The sequence below is a fragment of the Buteo buteo genome, chromosome 10, assembly GCF_964188355.1.
Source record: "Buteo buteo chromosome 10, bButBut1.hap1.1, whole genome shotgun sequence".
NCBI classification, from domain to species: Eukaryota; Metazoa; Chordata; class Aves; order Accipitriformes; family Accipitridae; genus Buteo; species Buteo buteo.
The window spans coordinates 24,211,725-24,233,359 of record NC_134180.1 but is presented as its reverse complement, the minus strand read 5'-3'; the positions used below and the strand labels follow the sequence as shown (position 1 = coordinate 24,233,359).

General features: G+C 39.9%; 1 protein-coding gene across 2 annotated transcripts in view; it reads right to left on the bottom strand.

Annotated features, from left to right (window-relative positions):
• The window catches only part of DPYD (dihydropyrimidine dehydrogenase), a 371,706-nt gene that overhangs the window by 9,618 nt on the left and 340,453 nt on the right, over positions 1 to 21,635 (bottom strand). For both annotated transcript variants that reach the window (XM_075038929.1, XM_075038930.1), the window contains exon 21: positions 5,459 to 5,602. In XM_075038929.1, coding sequence (XP_074895030.1) covers positions 5,459 to 5,602 — 144 coding nt within the window. The remainder of the gene's footprint in view (positions 1 to 5,458; positions 5,603 to 21,635) is intronic.

Genomic DNA, 21,635 nt, shown 5'->3' with positions numbered 1-21,635 from the left:
TATGGATTAAAGAAGAAAAAGTCATCAGAATCTGAGGGTACATCACCAAGGTCAATTTACAGTAAAGTGGCTAACAAAAATATGTAATCTCATTAAAACTAACTTTACTTTGGAAGATTACAGATGCTTTGCCAATAGTTAAAAAGGTTGTTAAATGTGCTCTGGGATTTAGGGACCTCTAACTCTTGTTTCAGTAAAGCAAGTAAAACAGTTGCAGTACTAGCTAAAGAGGGACTTACAAAATAACTCAAATGAACCTTTACTACATAATTCAATATGGCTTCTATAACGAAAATTATGCCTCGTGAATCTATCAGCATTCTTTATGAAGGCTGTGAGGCAATAAATAAAAAAAAAACCCAACTGGTAAATTTTATGTTTCAATAGGCCTCTGACACAGGCCTGACACAACAGAGTTCTGAAATTAAGTAGCTGTGAAGTGGGATTGCAAGTTGGCTGAACAAAGACAAAATAAAGAGCTGGAATACAATGATCAATGTTCACATAAGGCAAAGTATTAACAGAGCAAAGGGTCTCAATTTTCTGGTTTAGATATGATGCTGTCTAATACGCTTGAGTGTGTTTCAGAAAAAGATTTGAACCAGAATATAGAGTTGAAACAGATTTTACTTTAAACTAAATTAAAGAAAACCCAAGGAACTTCATAGGTATTTTATAAAACTAGTTGAACAGGTACTATCACGGTGAAAAAATGCAGTTTGACGAACAGCATATCAAAATAAGTAACTTTTGCTACTCTTGCCAACAGATACATTCTAGACAAGAGAAAGCTGCAAGAGAAAACGCAGTAGGAAACACCATGGACAGCTCTCGAAAACTTCTGCTTGATGTGCTGTCCTGACAAGAGACAAGCAAACTAGCAAGATGTTAAGATACTGTAGTGCTGTTATATTAATCAGCCATGATCTGGAATACAGTCATTCCAGTTTTACATACAGTAGCACAGTGCCCTTCCTCTTACAGGCTGCTAGTGCAATGGCAGCCTTGCAGAAGGATCTAGACAGATTGGAGCATTGGGCAATGATTACTGGGATGAAATGTAACAAGTCCAAATGCCAGATTCTGCATCTAGGATGGAGTAACGCCGGGCACAAGTATAAACTGGGAGAGGAGTGGCTGCAGACCAGCGCTGCAGAAAAGTATCTGGGGGTGCTGGTCGACAGCAGGCTCAATAGGAGTCAGCAGTGTGCCCTGGCAGCCAAGAGGGCAAACCGCATCCTGGGGCACATCAAACACAGCATAACCAGCTGGTCAAAAGAGGTGATTATCCCACTGTATTCAGCACTGGTGTGGCCTCACCTTCAATACTGTGTGCAGTTCTGGGCCCCACAATTTAAGAAGGATGTTAAAGTACTCGAATACATCCAGAGGAGGACAACAAAGCTGGTGAAAAGGCTGGAAGGAATGTCCTATGAGGAGCAGCTAATGACTCTGGGTCTCTCTGGTTTGGAGAAAAGGAGGCTGAGGGGTGGCCTCATTGCTCTCTACAACTTCCTGAGGAGGGGAAACGGAGAGGGAGGTCCTCATCTCTTCTCCCTGTTATCCAATGATAGGATGCATGGGAATGGTTCAAAGCTGCACCAGGGTAGGTTTAGACTGGACATTAGGAAACATTTCTTTACCAAAAGGGTGGTCAAACACTGGAACAGCTTCCTAGAGAGGTGGTCAGTGCCCCAAGCCTGTCAGTGCCTTAAAAAGAGGCATTTGGACAATGCCCTTAATCATAGGCTTTAACTTTTGGTCAGCCCTGGAGTGGTCAGGCAGTTGGACTAGATCATTGTTGTAGGTCCCTTCCAAATGCAACTATTCTATTCTATTATATTCTATTGCAGAACCACTTGAGGCAGTCCTTCTACAGTCCGAGCGGGGAGGGAAAGAGGAGGTTTGGACTCTAGGATTTCTCCCCATATCAGAAGACTAACTTAAATTTGCTTAAACTGTCACATGTAATGAGAATATTTTCTGAGGTACTGTGATAGAGAAGGGGTCATTATGGGCTACTGCAGGGGAGATTATTGCTGTGATTCATGTTGGAGCAAATACTTGGGAGAAGCAGACTTAGAGTCCTATAAATTATGTGAAACACATGCACAGTTCCACCTGAAATATGCAACAGCTCCATGTTTACGGTGAAGATTACAATATGGTCTTTTCCAGGCAGGCAAGCACAAGCTAAAACTACTCATGGTGAACGACCCAGATATACGCTAGGAAGGATCCAAATGGTACACTGTTACGGCATAATAGTGCTGTGCCTAGATCAATATTCCTCACCTCTCAAGGGGATTTTATAGATTAAGCACAGCACTGGACTAAATGTGGCTAGATACCTCCCAAGGTGCTGGCTTCCAGCTGGGTGCTTACGGCATCAGCATAAAAAGACTTGCATATATATAAAGATATCTGTACACACAAAGGTGAAAAATAGTTTGAACATGAGGAATTTAAGCTTGAGGATCTCTATGGATATTTTTCCAACAGGTGGAACAACATGTCATGCCCTAGCTAAGCTGACAAACAGAGCTATGCCAGAATGTTTAAACTACCAAACAGGACAATCTCTACAGCAAGACTTGTGGACTAAAAAACGGAAGAAATAAATAAGCAGATAAATGGTGACCCAATATTATGGTATAGACCCTGAAGGACAAAGGACTAAATTATTAGGAAAAAACCACAGGAATGTATAAGGAAAGAAAGTAATAAGAAGGTAACCTGAGGAAGGCAAATACATGTATGGGAGCTGTACAAAGATGCAACTGAAAAGAAAAGATCCAGGGCACATATCCACATATGGCAGAAATTCTGATATTACAGACAAGTGAGAAAAGAAGAAACAACTCTGCTGAATATCAAAGTATGCAGTTTCAATTAATATTGAAAAAAATAGAAAATAAAGAGAAAAGCCATGGGAAAAGCCATCCAAAAATTAAATTAGATTTTGGATAATCACAGAGGGTTTTTAAAATCTATAAAAAAAGTCATTTTGGCAGCATGTGGAATTTAAACAAATGTTGGAATTTACATATCACCAACCCAACAGCCAATTAGACAGATGAGGGAGTTCTGGGCAGGCATGAGGAAATTTGCAGCAACCCTCCAAAAATACAACCAGCCAAAGCAGGGGTCATAGGTCTTTCAAGCACAGCTACCTCTCAGGTCTGATCAGTTTTCAAGCATACCTCTTCACTGCTCCAGAGAACTAGAGTTAGGCTGGGACTAGCTATAAGAGCTGACCATTCCTACCCCCGATACCCTAGTCTGAACTAACAGAACATATTCTCTCCTCTGTCTAGAGGGTCATCCAAGACAGAACTGCTAGGAGACGGTCTGAGATTTGTAATTCCAAATGTGAATAATTCTTGGACAGTTACAAATAAATCACTCAAGTCTGAGCTCCTCTGCCTCTCTTCTCTCAAGAATTCCTGATCAGGGAAGGGTATCAGGTAAGTTGCCTTTTTTCATTAAGCTTCACTCAGCTTCCTTAATGTGTATTCTGAATCTTCCTGGCAGATTTTCTCCACAATATAACAATAGATGGATCTATTATTAATAAACTTTATTAAAATCTTCCTTTGTAGTGGTAAGTTCCCTACTTCAAGAAAAACACAGGTATTTTCCTATGTCTTAGTGGGCATTTCTCATTGCTGTTTTTTCTCATTATGGTTAAAATATTCCCTTCTAAAGAGATGGTCAGACTGAAAGACTGTCCAGAATCAGCTTTGGTGGTTCCTACTTTCTTCAAATTGCTTCAGTCTTTTTCAGTTTCGTTTAAATGAAGGTGTGAGAAAGATGCTAACCTGATTTCTCTGGCTGAGAAGCTCTGCACAGACACCACATAGAAGTATTCAAAGTCTTTATAAACAGAAGTTTTTGTTTTGGGGAACTAATTTTCCTCTTCCCTGCAGTAGGCCCTCTTTTGTTTTTTTTAATCTATCTCCTACTACTTGGTTCTTTTTTGCTTTTGTACTTGGAGTTAGGCTTGATAAATTATTGACCTCATCTTTTTATTTATGTTTTTTCAAGTTTTTATGTCTGGTTTTTTCTCTTGTTAAACTTTTTCCTTCATTCAGTTTATTTGCTTTTGGATGGTATCAGTTTTTTGGTTTTCTGCTGTTTTCAGAAGCAAGCTATCTCACTGAAAATGCAGTTATTGGCTGTTGCTTCTTCCTTCTCTTTTTCCCTACATCAATACTCTCCCTGCAAAGAGAACAGAACCATAAAACCTCTGAGGTCAAGTAGGCTTTGAAAATGCTCATCATAATGGGAAAAAGAAAGAGTAGATTGCTGTTCTTTGAAACTTTTTGTATACATGAAGAAGGGAATCTCAGCACAAGAGGAAGGGAGTGATTTTCAATAGTGTGACATAAACCAAAATAAGCAGTCCAAAAAACTGAGAGGGGACTACAGAAGTGGCAAACTAACTTAGACAGAAAGATGACTCAAAATTTCTCCTTGGCTGGTTTTGCAGTTCTGCCAGTTAGCTTGGAATACTGCATATGTTGGTAAACTGGGAATTATGTGTAACTTTGAGCCAGTGCTTGTATTGTATTTTATCTTTGGCCTTATTTTTGCAAGAATTCTTACAGGTCTGACCATACAGTGAAAGTTACCTATCTGTAGATATCTGATATTCTCACATATATGAGGAAGACAGTCAACAAACCTAACAGATAAAATTTTCACACTGCTTTATAAAAGGCCCTACAGGAGAATCCTGATTTAAAAAAAAATAAATTGCCTGCTTCTTTTTCCTATTCAGACATGAAGTTAAAGTAAGGTCTAAAGTGAACACCCAGAATAATAAGCTTCTGATGTTTCATTTTATTGACATTTATTGTCTACCTAAGGGAAGGGAAAAGCTCCAATGTATGGATTATGCAGTAGATGGGGTCACAGGTTTTATTTTCACCTTGACAATTACTCATTGTAGATGGTGGATCAGCTACTTAGACAAACATTCTCCAGCTTTAAAAGTTCAGTCTGAAAACCTATGACACAGCTTTCATATGTACTGCACACCAACTTTTTCCATTGATCCTACATGAAAGATGGAGGTATTTAGCACATCGCAAGTAATCAAAAGGTATCATGCAAAACTGAGCTCATACTGTAGCATTCAAACTGCAAGAAATTCCTAACAGTTCTACTTTGTTCTTCAAGGCATTACCCATGTCTTGTTCTACAATTACCATTCCACTGCCTGAATAACTTCATTTTGAAAAATGACATTAGGGAAATACCTATACATGTACATCACAAATCATTTCCCATCGATTTTGGTTAAAAGCTAGAAAGTCTGCATAAATAGTTGTCTTTGATGCCCTCTAACAAGCTTAAAAGCAGTAATAACCAACTCAAACTGCTAGAAATGACTGTGCATGTCAACTGCCTGATGGCTGATCGTTTCTTATGCGTAAGCATGTATTTTTGTTACCTTGATTGCTGGAATGGGCTTCTTCGGAAAGAAATGCTTTTTCTCGGGAAGCACAGCAGCAGTGCTCTGTTCCTTTAGTTTAACCTTGTTCTCAGCTATTATCTTTTTGCGTTGTTCCAGGTAAGGCCCAAACCTGGGTAGTTTCTGAAACAAAAATCGGGAAACATGATTATGCTTAATGAGCAGGTGGAGCAAAAAGGTGAGTCCGAACCCATGGGCAAGATCCTAAGTCCTTGCTGAGTGTGACTTGCTTCTTATTCAGGAAGTTGAAATTGGTATCAGTGAGACTGTACCAGAGAGAGAAGTGAATAAAAATCAAATATGAACTTCAGGATCTGACTTGAAAATATATATTGAATATTAAAATAGTAATATACCACAGCAGAAAAATAGCTGAATTGCAGGTCAGCATCCAACGGTCTTCTATTTCCCCATTGCATACTTGCTTATATAAACAAATGTATCATGTTAAATAATTCAAATGTGTAACTTTATTTCTATAATATGCAGAAAGGTAACGTGATACTATCAGTTTACTTAGAAGGGTTCCACCAGTGTTTAAGATTATTTGTATGGATATCTGAATATATCGATATACATTGTTAAAGCTTACAAACATGTATTTTGCATTCTGATAACAGAAGGCTGTCTTGACCTGTCAAAGTAAGGCTAACAAACACCAAATGAACTGAAACACATTCTAATCTCCTAATCTACCTCTATGTCCCACTTGCAGTCTTTTCTGCAACATCTAATCCCTGAACCTAATTAAGCAAACTCTAGAGGAAGATTTCACTGAATAGCAAAACTCACGTCTCACCCAAGAACATGAAAGTGCTGGTTCAGATTTCATAAAACACCCAGCCTCCTGAAAGAAGTCCCTTTGCTTACCTAGCAGAGATATGGACAACTTGTAGTGTGCCACAATCACAGATTTAGGTGAATGAAAAATGGTAGAAAGTATGGATTTTTGCTTGACGCAAAAGACCATGCCCTTCCTCCCCTGAAACTAGTTCCTTATTCTGCAAAAGTATTTTATCTGCAGTACTGCAGAAACTAGCAGGTAGTAACAGGGGATGCATAGCCTCAGCAGTTGCTAGCATTAATTCACGCTAATAATACAACCTCAAAGAGCATATCGAACAAGATACAGTACTGCTGTGGTTATCAATTTTTTAAGAGGGAATTTCAATGTGAATTTTAAAACCACAATTATTTAAAAATTTAGAATTATTATTTTTTAAAATGAAGTAAATCCAGAAGAGGTTACCCTGCTCTTCTGCTAATCCTTAGGAGAAAAATTCCTCAATGAGCTCTGTCAGTCACAATACCCAACCTTGGGACCTCAAGCTTCTTGTTATGACAAATAAAAGCTTTCTTGGCTGCTAGGTTTTTGGCATTCTGAACATAGAGCCAGAGGGTGAGGTCCTTGAAATGCTTCCCTGCTTCCGAGACTTGGTTTGTGGCCTCAACACATTTTTAACTTTATGTCAGAACAAGACTTGCAGTCTCATGGTGCTCTCCAGAGGAGGTGCCCTCCTGCAGCCTGGGACTGAGCCGTACTCTGGGACAAAGCCTCAACCTAGGCAAACGCAAGAGGAGGACTGTGGGGGATGTTGCAGATCCCATCTGTCCCAAATCTAGATGAGGCCTGAGTTTGCCCACCAGCAAAGGGCTCTTGTTTTGTCTGTTCAATAGGAACTTTGTTCCTGAATGTCATGTTCAAGGGCTTCCTTACAGACATCAAACAAACTTTCCTTTCTATGCAGTTGCCATACATGATCCTGGAAAGGAAATGCTCTAGGATGTCTTAAAATAAGGCTTTAAATATTACTGCGAACAGCAGTAAGGTAGTGGCTTTACATACCAAAGTCAAATAAGACAGCAAAACCAGAATTGTTTTAAACAGGAAAATGACTAGAAGGGAGAATTTCTCTAATTTCAATCTAATCAATAAGCTCTAAAGCACACACAGGGAGACTCGATTCTTTATACGACTTTAAGAAAGCCTAAGACTTTTAGCAAAAATCTAAAAAATATAAATTTTGGTAAAAAGTGTTCTTGTACATCTGCTAGGCTGCATCAATTATAAATACATTTTTGACTATGAATAAGTAGTAGCTGTGTCACTGAGAAACTTTTCTTTCTCCATTAATTTATGTGCTGATGCCAATAACTTTGGGCTTGAGAGGGCAGGAGACCTGATGACAAAGCATTTTTGGACTCTTCCCTGTCTGGCCAGGAATTGAATTGCTGACTTTCAGAGTAGGTAGCAAAGCTAATTTTGCTGAGGTTTTAACTGAAATAGTAGAGAGATGAGACAGTTGTTCATGGCTTGACTGATTGAAGATCATCTTTGGGAAGAATAGCCAAATCTTTGCAGAATAAATAATTTACTTTTCTGTTCTCTTAAGGTGTGCCCAATCTCCTAATTTCCACAGACAGAAATACCAAGTATATTGAAATGAAATTGGTGATCTAAGGAGAAGTGTAGAAAAATAATTCATTTTTGTGTATAAGTGAAGAGCAAATTACAAAGGCAATTAATTAAGTTTTGAAGTTGTGAGATGGAAGTATTTAGATTTTTACATCTAACGTAGCTGCTAGCTGGAATGTACAGCAGACATTTTTAAGTGTGCAATGCCATCAGCACCATAATACAGATGTTTTGTAATGACATGCATGCAGTTAAATTAAACAACTTAATCTGTATCTTTTAAAAATAAATCAAACGATGATTAATCTAGAAAACTAACATCCAACCTTAGTCTTTCCTGTGCATTGCTGTTTTTTCATCAAGAAACTGATTAAATGCAATTTGAGCTAATTAAGGAAACACCTAGATCTTAGTCCAGACTTGGGCATACACAGTGAGCTTCCACTGACTTAACAGAAGGTCACTGTGTGCCCATACAAATAGTCTGGTTATTTTGTGTTTGGAGTCTAGTAGTTTACAAGCAGCCAAGCCAGATTTCATCAAACAACACTGAAAACCAGCAATCTTTTCTTTAACAATAAATAATACATGAACATGCAGCCTCAGGAGCTTAGGAAGGACTTATTGATGGTTCCCCTTCTAAGTAATGCACAGATATAGGGAAGAGTGATGAGACTGCTTATTGTTCAGAGCTGTGGTTTCAGACATTTTGGAGTCAAAGGCCATATGAAATGGCAAACAATATTTTAATGAAGTGAGTTACTGGATATAGCAAAAGCGGAAACATGTTAAAATAACTGCTGAAGAGATGGATATTTAAGAGAGTTTAAAATTAAATCACATCTAATCATTGTAGGGGTTATGGGGGATTTAATAGCACAATTCCCAATGAAAGCACAAGCACAGAACTTGGTGAGTTTAACTCTGTTTGCTTTTGAAATCTTGCTACAGTACTTTTTTTAAAATTTCTAGATATTCCAATGTCACTAAACTCTCCATACACAGATATCTTTGTCATATCAACATCTGCCTAGAAAAAAGCAATTAATATGATCAATATGTGGATCATAGCAAGTGCTGAGAAGATTGCAACAAGCAGAGTAATTAGATAATTCTTGTCTACTTACATACCTGTATCAGTGATGCCTATAGCTGCATTATTTGTATCCATCTGTCTCTATATAGCCATAATTCAATGTGTTTCTATTCTATGAAGATTGAAGCCAAAATAAATGTATTAAGTGCTATTATTTCATTGTTTATAATTGCATTATCACTGAACTGGAAGCTTGAAATATTGTGCTGAAGTATTTTACAGAATGAAAGGAAAAAATCAAAATTCTGCTCCCCTCCTCCCACCAGGACTTCCAAAAGCTGCCCTTTAACTGATGAACTGTATAAATCTCCAGCAACATTGTGATTTTTGTTTCAGTAGTTTCTCCAGGGATTCATCATTGATGAATTTGTTCTTACCAGAAAAGCTAAATCCTACTCATTTAAAGATAACACTATCTTCCACTAAAACTGTCTCTATCCAGATATAAAAAAGCATTACCCTGCCAATGGAGAACTGACAACATAATGAATCAACAATGAAACCTTAAGCCAGGAGAGCTTTAAGGTGAATAAGTCTCTTTTGATTATAATTTATCCATGGATCAATCTAAAGGTAATTGAGCATATTATGAACTTAAAAAGGTGCTTCTTTCCTAATGGTAAAAAGTAGAGAGAATCCTCCACTTCAGATTGCTGCAATTTTTATGGGCACAGCAGCAAGTAGCCTAACTGGTGGAATAGGCTAGTGAACAGGGCAGTGCAATATACATCAAATGACCCAGACTTTATTTCTAACTTTGAAACTGATCTGCTCCTTATTCTGGGGAAGTCCACATACGCCTCCATGATGCAGTCATGCGTTTCTTATTTGGGAGCTGTCTCCTACTAAGGGGCTGGGTGCTATCTAATGTTAGAAGACCCAGACTTCAGCTGACACAGTGTATTGGGTTTGTGTAGCAAGGTTTTGGTAGCAGGGGGACTATAGGGGTGGCTGCTGTGAGAAGGTGCTAGAAGCTTCGCCTGTGTCTGATAGAGCTAACGCCAGCCAGCTCCAAGACACAGCTGCTGCTGGCCGATGCCAAGCCCATCATCGACAGTGGTAGTGCCTCTGGGATAACGTATTCCAGAAGGGGGAATAAAAGAACTGTGCAGCTGCAGCTGGAGAGAGGAGTGAGAATATGTGCAAGAAACAACCCTGCAGACCCCAAGGTGAGTGAAGAAGGAGGGGGAGGAGGTGCTCCAGGTGCTGGAGCAGAGATTCCCCTGCAGCCCATGGGGAAGACCATAGTGAGGCAGGCTGTCCCCCTGCAGCCCAGGGAGGACCCCATGCTGGAGCAGGTGGGTGCCCAAAGGAGGCTGTGACCCCATGGGAAGCCTGCACTGGAGCAGGTTTTCTGGCAGGACCTGTGGACCCGTGCAGAGAGGAGCCCATGTTGGAGCAGGTTTTCTGGCAGGACTTGTGACCCCCTGGGGGGACCCACGCTGGAGCAGTTCATGAAGAACTGCAGCCCATGGGAAGGACTCACAATGGAGAAGTTCATGGAGAACTGTCTCCTGTGGGAAGGACCCCACGCTGGAGCAGGGGAAGAGTGCGAGTAGTCCTCCCTGAGGAGGAAGGAGCGGCAGAGACAACATGAGATGCAGTGACTGCAACCCCCATTCCCTGTCCCCCTGCGCTGCTGGGGGAGGAAGGAGGTAGAGAATTGAGGAGCAAAGTTAAGCCCAGGAAGAAGGGAGGTGTGCAGGGAAGATGATTTAAGATTTAGTTTTTATTTCTCATTATCCTACTCTGATTTTGACTGGTAATAAAATTAAACTAATTTCCCCAAGTCAAGTCTGTTTTGCCTGTGATGGTAATTGCTGAGTGATCTCTCCATGTCCTTATGTCGACCCATGAGTCTTTCATTGTATTTTCTCTCCCCTGTCCAGTTGAGGATGGGGAGTGATAGAGTGGCTTTGGTGGGCACTTCGCATCCAGCCAGGGTCAACCCACCAGGTACAGCTAGGTATCATCATAAACCAAAAATAAGCGACAGTCTCCTACAGTACTCCAGCGGATCTGAAGTACATCCTGCTGGTATATGCTGATGAGATGGTGCATCAAAAAGAACACTGGAAAATAATAATTTTCACAAAAATGACTTTCAGGGAGCAGTGGTCACAAGGTAAAGGAAGAACTTACATAAACAATTCTAGGGATCACTGGCTCTTGGAAATTTGGGGTAGCAGTATCATTTAGCTATGAGGCAACATGTTTCAAAAATACTGTTTCCCTAATGTGTGAAGGGAACATATTGAATGTAATGTCATTATCCAATTTCTTTTATCCTTGAGTGTTGCCTCCAGTCTGAGGTATGAAGATGTGTATGCATTCATTCTCTAAATTCCTCTTGTGCACTTTCAACATGTAAACAATTTTAAATGACACAGTGATGTCCCTCATGAATCTGGAAATGGAACTGAAGCCAAATTGTCTTTTTTCATGTACTTTACATTTTTCAAGTGTAGATGTTTCTGTTTGCACATAGCAAAACTAGATGAGAACAAGAATGAAGACTGAAAAATGTCTGATGAACAACTGCTAAAAGAGAGTTCAGATTGCCCTACTGAAATATTCTATACTGGTTGCAGTAGAGATGCACCAAACAAAGGCCCACATACTCTGTAGCTATGCAAATGGATGGATAACTGTCACACAAAAACTTTGCCACATAGTGGCAAACACTAGTGTGTTCTAAAACACTGCTGTGTTTTAGACATCAAACAAGAGATGGCTCTTAACCTTCCTTCTCTGTGGCTTGTTCTTCTGAATAGCTCTTTCTCTGAAATCACTTAACCAACAGCTTTTCCTCAGAGAAGGAGAGAAGAAAGAGGAGAAAATACAAATTCTATAAATGACTGGAAAGGACAAATGTGGTCAACTACCTTCACAGAATCACAGAGTGGTTGAGGTTGGAAGGGATGTCTTGAGACCATCTAGTCCAATGCCCTGCTCAGAGCAGGGTCAGCTATAGCAGGTTTCACCAGTTTGTCTATGAGGATGCTCCAGGAGACAGTGTTGAAAGCCTTGCTAAAGGTGACACCTACTGCTCTTCAGTCATCAAATTGTAGTAGGCTATTGAGTTGGTCAAACGTGGTTTTCCCTTCATAAATCCATCCTGACCACACCCTTCCTATGAAGAACAGTTGATCTGTAGTTGGTTTAGCTGTCGTACCCAAATACCACTCTCTACTGTAAACATGCAGAAAAGCTGGGCTTCATCCCTTTGCTGCCTTGGCAGGACTACATCTCGGAAGGTTTCTCGTTGGCTTCAGACAACTGGGGAGACAAGCAGCTGCACGGTTAAAAGCTAAGAGTGAAACAACTTGGGAGGCCACATAGCCAAGTGACTACCTCTGACACAGTTAAAGCTATGAAGACTGCAGACAAGAATGAATAGCTTTGAAGAGGGTAATAGGTGAAGCAGGACCCCTGAAAGTGGGAGCATGGTATGGAAAGGCAATCATATAAGGGAAACATTAACATTTAAGCAAGGTAGGCAGCTGCCCTCACCCAGGAGCTACAAGAATTTAAATCAGGTTTGTATGGGTCATTTTATATGCCCTCACCACAAAGGTTTTAGTAATGTTTGACCCCCATTTGTTCATGTGGAAAACTTCTATATTTGATATATAAAGTTTTCCAAAGAAAGCAGTTTCAGTTTTAATGATTTTATCCAGCTGCTTCTGAATCCTTCAAGTTTATTTTTCTAAAGTCTAATGTGCTCAAAATAGCTACATACACTTAGAATCCTTATTACATGCTCCACATACATGTGGCCTTGACCATACTTTACACTGTGCAACAGTTTCCATTCAGTGGTCTCTTTTCACCCTCTTGCAACTTTACAACAACAACAAGAACAACAACAAAGATTACTAAGGTTTCCTGAAGTGGTATCTGCTTCCTTCCTTGTTCTCAGAGAATACAGTGAAACATGACTCCAACATTTCCAGGGAGGAAGAAAACACAAAGTCCCAGTACCAAAGAACAGCAACAGTAACAACAATAAAATCTTGTCACAATGTCAAGGTAGCTTGTGCTCCTTCTGGGAAAAAAACCCAACCCAGCAATAAAGTCAAAAGCTGAATTCTGTTCCTCTGAAGGTGGCAAATAACACACATATTCATATTCATAGATATATGGAGAGAATATTTTGCACAAGCTTTCCCCACTGATCAGGTAAACTGCTTAACTAATGAAAACTGAGTATGTATGGCAATGGAGAAGGTGAAGCTGCTAATTCCTATTCTTTTAGGCGTTCTTACTCTTTCAGAAATTCAAAGCTAAATTACCTTAAATAGCTGCTTTTCTTTGTGTCAGTCTGGCACTGCTAATGTATGGAACCTTCCCATACACTCCGTGGTAAGGACCCATGGCACGAAGGAGTCATCCAGTTGGCAGTAGGTTCACGCCAATACCTCCAGCAGGGAATCCTGCAAGAGTCCTCCCTCCCCATGGCATGCAGGCAGGTCATGTGCCATGGAGAGGATGGGGTAATTCACTCTATCAGTTTCCATCTGATAGTGAGTTTCCTGGGCCAACACCAGTTGTTAGAGCCCCCAGAGCTGCTGTAGTTACATTAACAAGAAGCTGCAGAGAATTTCTCCCTTGTATTAAAGGGTTCACACATTCTCACAGCTCTGTTTCTTAGAGCTGAGACATTACTGGGATCACTGCCTTTAATGACGTGGAAATGCCTTCAAAGTACAGGACAGAACACAACAATTCTTCAGAAAAAAAATAAACTCTGCCTTTCAGTTATTGAATTTTTTTTCCTTGCAACTTTTATTTGCTTTGTAAACAGCACTGTCTCGATAATCTGTAATTACTGCACATATACTTGTTCCTGTAACCTCTGCTCCCCACACTGTGTGTGTATATACCATTGCACTTAGTTACTCAACTATTCTTCCTGCTCTTTAGACCATGATTATTTAAAGTGAGTGAGCTAACCCCCAGCCCTGCAGTAATTCTGAGGGGGTTAGCATTTTTCCCTCTGAAAAATGATGGAACATTAATGTGTGTTCTAGGAAAATATATTGCTGTGACCTCACCATGAAACATATAGTACCATGCTTGAGCGTGCAGATAAAACCACTATTTAAAATAACAATTATTTCTTTTTTCATCATTTTTCTAACACTGCCAAAATCTCCTCTACTAGCTCAAAATCATGAACAAATTCTTCATGTTCTACCACAAATGTTTGGGTTTTAGCAGCTTATATATACCAAGTGAAGGAAAAGATTTTAGGATTATAGGCTTACTATAGTGCAGCAAAAACTTACATTCTACAAATGTACTGAAGACATGAAATATTCATCAATAAAACAAAAAGGAGTTCATATTTGAAGCAAACTTAGACATTTACAATCAAAAGCCAGGATGACATAGATGATAAAGAAAATGTTATCTTCTGGGGTGAAGAAAAGAAGATACTGATACACATTACTATGCTACTTCATGAACATCTGGCAGTCTGTCACTTAATAGACAACAACATCTTCTCTAAACAGAAGAGACTTGAATTCATCAGGGATTCCTGTAGTACAGTATGTGCTTAACTTAAGTACCTGCTTTCTGTGATTTCCATAGATTACCATATTCATGACACTGTGGAGTGAAAGCATTCTTCTCACTCTCTAACCAGAACATGCAAAAGAAATTAAAACATTGGCAGGCACTTTGTCTCCAGTTTGTTGGACATGTGAGGAAAGGACTTTCCACCCATTTATGCAGATGAAATTCTGTCAGCTAAGCAGCAGCGTAACAAAGATGTCAACAGAATGGCTATTAACAAATATCTGTCAGGCAAGCAAATATAAATGTATTCAAATGCACGTAGGAAACGTGTTTCAGTATCAGTTGAGCCTTAGTATTGGAAAAAACTTTGTGCAAACAAGATTTTGTACTTTTACTGGTACAGAAGTAAAAATGCATCAGTCCAGTATTCACATTTTCATATGTATCTATACTCCATGGTGTATATATATCCATACATTCAGCTTATACACTTACCATATCAATGTTGTAAATTACCTGATCATATGAAAAAATGCCATTGCCAGATACTTTTACCCACCTTCTCCTCCAAGCTGGCTGGTAACTGAGCTGTTCAGAACCACCCTAAAATAATTGTGTTTCTTTGGATTCAACCATCCTCTTCTGGGGGTACATGTACTGAGGAGATTGAACTCTAGCAGTACCTAATGACTGTTTCTAGGTCCTTTCAAAGAAGTTTCAGAGGTGCTAGCTAGGATATTACAAGGGAAAAAATAAATCTTTTCTTACAAATATGAGAAAGCATGAATATCCTTGCTGCTATGGCTATATTAGTGGTTACGAACCAACCTGTCAATCATAGATGCTGCTGACCCAGCAAGAAGAGCGGAGCTGTATTAAGCTGAATTTGGTAATTCCACTTGTGCTGAATGAGCTCGGTCGGGTACCAGGAGCAGCCTGGCCTTGTCTCTAGAACTGTGAAAGCCCTGTGAAGCTGCATTTAAACTGCCTACATGACCCATGTGAACCTGTTCAAAAGCTCCTTGAGCAACCTGACACTACCAAGCAGCCCGAGGGCAAATTACCCCTTGTGGGCAAGACTAGGTGAAATGCAGGCTATCTACATCCTCTTTAGCTCTCCCACACTCCCCTCCAGCATCTCCCTGGTGGAAATACAGCTGTAGACACCCTGCAGTACTTAGACATAGAAAGTCTATGCACCACATATGCATAGTGGTATGCACCACAGTCATAAAAAATATATATACAGTCTAATCAGTTATGCCCATAAAATTGGTGCTCTCAGGGGAATGAGAGACTAGGCAGAGAAGGCAACCAGCAACCACCTCTTCCAGCCTCTGGAATAAGCCAAGATTTTGAAAGCCACTCTATGAGGTTTTGAGTACATTCAATAAAATAACCACTGCTGCCACTGTGCACAAAGCAAAGTGCATCTTCACCATTGCTACATGTATTTTAGCTGCAAATTTACTTATCAAATACTTTTTGCTAACAGTTAAACCTTGCACAAGTGGTAAGAGCATACACTTTTTCCATCTGCTGGAACTTCTGCAGATTTTTTTTTGGTTTTTTTTTTGCTTTGATTTTTGTTTATCCTGCCTTTTTGTTTTGATGTATTTTTTTGCATGGAAGTTCCAGATTTATTACTGACTTGCCTATACTGTAAACAGCATATCATTTCAATATATCTAGAAATAAACTCTGCTTCCCCTGGTAGATTACACATCACATAACTATACATATATTATTGCACTAATAGATTACTTAAATGCAAACCACGGCTAATAATTCCTAAGCAAACCTTCTTCCACTTCAGATTCACTGTAATCCATCTCTTATGGCAGATGAACTACAATACTTATCCTCCTTCTGCACAAACTACAATGCTTTTCCTCATTCATCTCTCACACACAGTAATCCTTCCATCTCTACTTCACACAGTCCTAATTTAAATGTAAAGTATTCAGTGCAGACAAATGAGCTCTAGTCAACTCTTGCAGTTATGACCAAGAAGCCTACCATTACCTTTTAGAGTCTTCAAACTCAATAATAAAATGACTTTTATCATCACCTCAATAATCTAAACTCACTAAATTTCATGCTAAGAGTCATAATACAAATAGTTCTGGCATTAATAAAAAGTGCTGCCACCCCTAGATAGTCAAAACTCCCACTTCAGTTGGCAAAAGGTAGGATGAGAAAATGCTGAACGTTCTCCTATGAAGAGTTTGGGTATTCTGGTTTGATTAAGGCCTTCCAACAGTTTTGAAAACGTGACAAATCAACACATAACATGTGACATTAAAAAAAATTATGAGAATATAGCCAGATGGTAAAATTGGAATGGTCCACTGAAAGAAAGTGATGATGAAGAATTTTGATCACTTGAAGTTATTAAAACTTTTAAACAGATCTGAAAAGAAATAAGTAATTGCTAAACTATTTAAAATGAATATTATATCAAACTTATGAATAAAATATCAATAATGCATTCCAAAAGTGATACCTTCACTAAACTGAGACAAACGCTTTCTATATCACCATCAAGCAGTGAGGAGATGTCAATGCGTGGGTACCAAAGTAATAGATACTATATAAAAACCTAATGTAGACAAGCAGAAAAGTGCTCATTAGAATCAACCTTCCAGTCCCTTATAGTGCCTCTCTTGCATATTTACCTGTCTTTGTGACAGCTGAAGTATCATTATATTCTGAAAATGACATTACAATGGTCATATATTCTAATATGCTAATTTGATTAAGTTTTCACTCAAGTCAATCAGAGGAAGAATTTGATTTTTAAAAATTTAACGTGCAAATCATTAGAAATACAGATCACAGGCATACATCACTGTATTTTTAAAAACTATCTTGTTTTAAATTACTATAATAGCTTTAAAATTAGTTCTGATCATCTTGTTACTACAAGATTTCACTGATTTGTAAGCAAAGTTAGGCTTGCGAGTATATGCATTCAGCTTGCCCTCTGCTGTTAAATATAGCCACAATCACATATTGCTTCAACAGGCCAGCCACTTTTTCACTGGTTATGTGCTCCTTACAGATAAACAGTGGAGACACATAAACTTTTCCTTTACGTATCACTTTTTGCACTGTGTACTCACTGGGCTATTTTGCAGGTCAAAAGGATTGGCATGGTACAACAAACTATACAATTCATACTTGCAAAGAAACTCCTGTCCTGATCCTACAAGCTTTTACATGTGGCTGACCTTTAAACATGCAAGGAGTTACGCTGACCGAGGTTAAGCCTCTGTGCAGCAACTGGGGGAACCGGGACCATGCCTCACTGGCTGACCACAACCAACCTACTCTTCTTGAACATGCACACATGGTTCCACCTGACTTCATCACAGGAGTTACAGGCAGCTAATGAAAGATAAAATGGAGCATAGAGTGGACACCTCTTTTGCGTTGTTTGAAAAAACTGTCATGTTTTCAGCTGTCCTGCACCCAGATAGTTCCAGGTAACATACCTCTTCACAGATGAGTGACCACACAAGCCCTACAGAGCTTTGCTACTCAAAAACCTGCCATATTTAAAAATCTCATCCTCATTTAAATTGTAAAAACAAAATTATTTTTATTTCTTGACATAATTCATCTTGTTAAAGTTATGCCAGATATTTATAGTGATTCAATCTACAGCTCAAAAAAAAAAAAAATCTATAGCCATTTCAAGCATAAGACAGAAAGGGAAACAAAATTTTCTACTTAGTGCAGCTTCTTTACATTAATGCTGTCTACAACAGTGCTGCTGCTATAAAGGTCACAGATGACATACTTTATATTATTATAGAGAATCCATGTCACCTGTCTACCTGACTTTTTTTCCTCCATATTTTATAGAGGTGCTGTGTATTCTGATGGATAAAGCTCCTAGGAAAGCTTCAGTCCAAGTGGCTTACAAAGGCAGGAGCAGTCACCACATAGGAGAGATTTGCTCCTTCTCCTCAGGAAGGCTGGGACCATTTCCTGCCTCCAGAGAAGATGCAGTGAATGGCCCTGCATGAGCAGCAGGTCTGTTCCCAAATATCCACTCTTTCTGTGTACAGACCACTTTGATGAGCCATGACACAAGAGCAGGACAACCTGTTTCCTATCAGGTGTGCACCTGGAGCAGGGCAGCAGGGCAATGAGGCAGGGTAGCAAAATGCAGCTTAGCTACACGGGCTTCGTGGATAACTGTGGCACAAAGCCAGCTCACAGCTATGAAGTATTTAAGCAGCACTTGATTTTGCTGGAGATAGAGCAGGGTTGCCATCCTGTGCCCCATGCCTGCTGGAAATGCTTGGTGCAGAGCTGGAGTGCTCACTGGCCAGGCAGGGGGAAGAAGGGGCAAGGCTGTGACAGGGAGCAGTAGAGTGATGAACAGCGGGGCTCTCCCGGGCAGCAGCAGCAGCCCCTCAAATCCCTCACTCCCCCCATGCCACCCCAGGCTGCTCCCTGCTCTGACAGTAACTTGACTGACAGAGCAGCTTGTGCCCCTCAGCCACTGCTTCAGGCTATCTGCAGGCTTAGACAAATATTTTTCTGTGCTCAGACCTCAGAAGTGAGAGAGTGCGCCTCACTCCAGCCTTTAATCCTTCCAGATGGATTATTTTCTTTCAATCACTTTTTTGAAGCAGAGTTCTCTGAGTTTCCGACACATAAATGTGTTTATGCAGGAATAAGCAAGCTCATTGTGGTGGCATCCCTCAGTTACATTTAGCTGAGATGGCGTTATTAAACACGAATATAACTGCTCTCCATCCTCAACATGGGAAACAGCACATACAAAAATTTGTAATTTTTACTGAAAAAAAAAAATTCCAACTCAACTTTCTTGGCAACCTGGGTTAGGAGGATTACTCTGTCACCTTCAATACTGCCCAAAATGGAACTCGCAAGCAGCATAAAGCTTGGGTGGGCATTTTCTGCAAAGAAACTGCCTGTGACACAGCTGCTGTTGCAGTGGCATGAAATTTAACAAGTCAGCTACAAAGTTTGTCAATGGCGTGTTCATCAGTTTGTGTTCTTCTGTCCCACTGACCAAGCCCTGCTGAAAAAAGTGCCTCCTTATCCATATCTTTGCCTCCTGCTCATATGATGCAGACATGTGGGGTGAGACTAGAAAATACACTCACCCACTCCTGCTTCGGACAAATTGCAGGGTCTCTTCAATGTGGGTGGCTTGCAGTCAAGTTCATGATTTATCTTGAAGAAAAGGTTTGATCTTGAGAGCGTCCTGGGTCATATTTCTTGGTGGTGGTTAGCCTGCTGATCATAGTATTGCCCTGTGATTACTTTTCTTTTTGTTACTCCTTTCCCCATTGCCAGCCATAATGCTTCCTGAGGCAGCAGACACTGAGGTATACACATGTCATGACATCAGTATGGCACCAAGCTATTGTAAGCGCTTTCTGCAAGAGCCATTTTTCCACCAGAGGATGTCTTCCTCTTTGCTTTTTTAAAAAACTTGCAATTCCATTTCTTGACTCAGTTTTGCCATTCAACTTCCTCCAAGGTGATGGTAGTGATAGCAGCGATGAGAGTTCCACTGTCTCCAAATGCAGTTTGGTAGCGGGGCTGCCAGAGTGCCTGATCTTGCTGCAAAATGACTGTTGAGCCACAGAAGCCTGACTAATATAGCAGAGGTTAGGTTTTGAGATTTGTTGTTTGAAATTAAGTCCTTTTCTCTACTTTGCCTCAAAGTCTATTAAGAATGTAATGAGTTTTTATGTCTCTCCTTTCTGTTAGGCCTATGTTTCTCCAGGGGTAATGCACTGCCTGTACAGCTCAATGCTCCCCAGTACACAGTCATCCTTTTGAATGGAGGATTCTGTCCCAGAATAGCTTTGACAGGCACCCAATGGCATTTCTGCTCAGTGATCTGGGTGCTGTAACTTGAAAACCTACTGTACAGTTCCACTTACCTGTGGGGTTGCAGTACTCCAGGAGATGATGGGACTTCTCCCAGCTCATATGGCCAATGTGAAAGATAGACGGGCATGAGCTGACACTGAATTTTTGTCTTGTTCAAACACTCCTTTGAGGTTTTGTTTTTAGCCCCTGCCTCAAACTGACAAATACCCAGCTTAATCTCCTCATTTTCTCTATTTCTATTATTTTGAGAATCTGACATTCTTGTTCAGTCATCCTGTGTTCGTGTACATCTGCATGTTTAGCAGCATTCCCTTGTGGTTACTGAGGGGGGTGCTAGTTCTGGCTTTATAAAATGCTTTCTAATAATTGATGGTCACTTTGTATTCATATAGTTTTCTGCCCTTAAAACATAAGGATTGAAGTTTTCACTTGCACACATTACTCCAGCATGTCTCAGCTGGGCTGCTCCTACACTCTGCTGGTGGATGTAGAAGCCTTTTTGGAGGAGTTGTGTTCTATGTATGCCTCACGCAAACAGTAGTGCCTCCCCCGCCCTGCCTTGTGCAATATAATGGCCTTGGCATTTACATGCTGCAATGCTACACCATGGGATATTTTGTACAGCTCCTTTATATATGAGAAGACTCCAGCAAATTACAGCAGTTGTATTCATAGCGTGGTTTTGTTTAGTAATCACCTCAGGAGACTGTACAGATCTGAAAAGCATGGAAAAGTATTGTGAGATGGTCTATGAATCCCACTAATCTCCAAACTGACTTACCCATTTTCAGGTGTGAGTCTATCCTGCGTGGTTTTTACTTTTTAGGAGCTGGGTAATAGCCTTTGGGAGGTCAGCAATTATCCCAGTGCTCCAGGAGTCAAATGCAATTTCATCTTATTTTATTTCATTTTAGATTTATTGCCTTGGTCATTTCAAGCAGATAGATGAGAATGTAATCATGATCAGCTACAGCTTTTGTTGTTCTGCTTCTGCATCTATACAGCTATGGCAGCAATCCCAGCCAGTCCCGTTAGTTCTTCTTGCTGATACTGCTGGCATTCTTTTACCACAGGTTTGATCTCAAATTGCATTTTCTTCCACCTATATCCACCCTAATGGATGCTCAGAAGGTACTGAGGTAGTTACTTTCTTTAATTCTCATATGTAATACATTTGCAGATATACGACTATTGTGTCAGAAACTGAAACTACTTTTACTTTTTTAAGATGG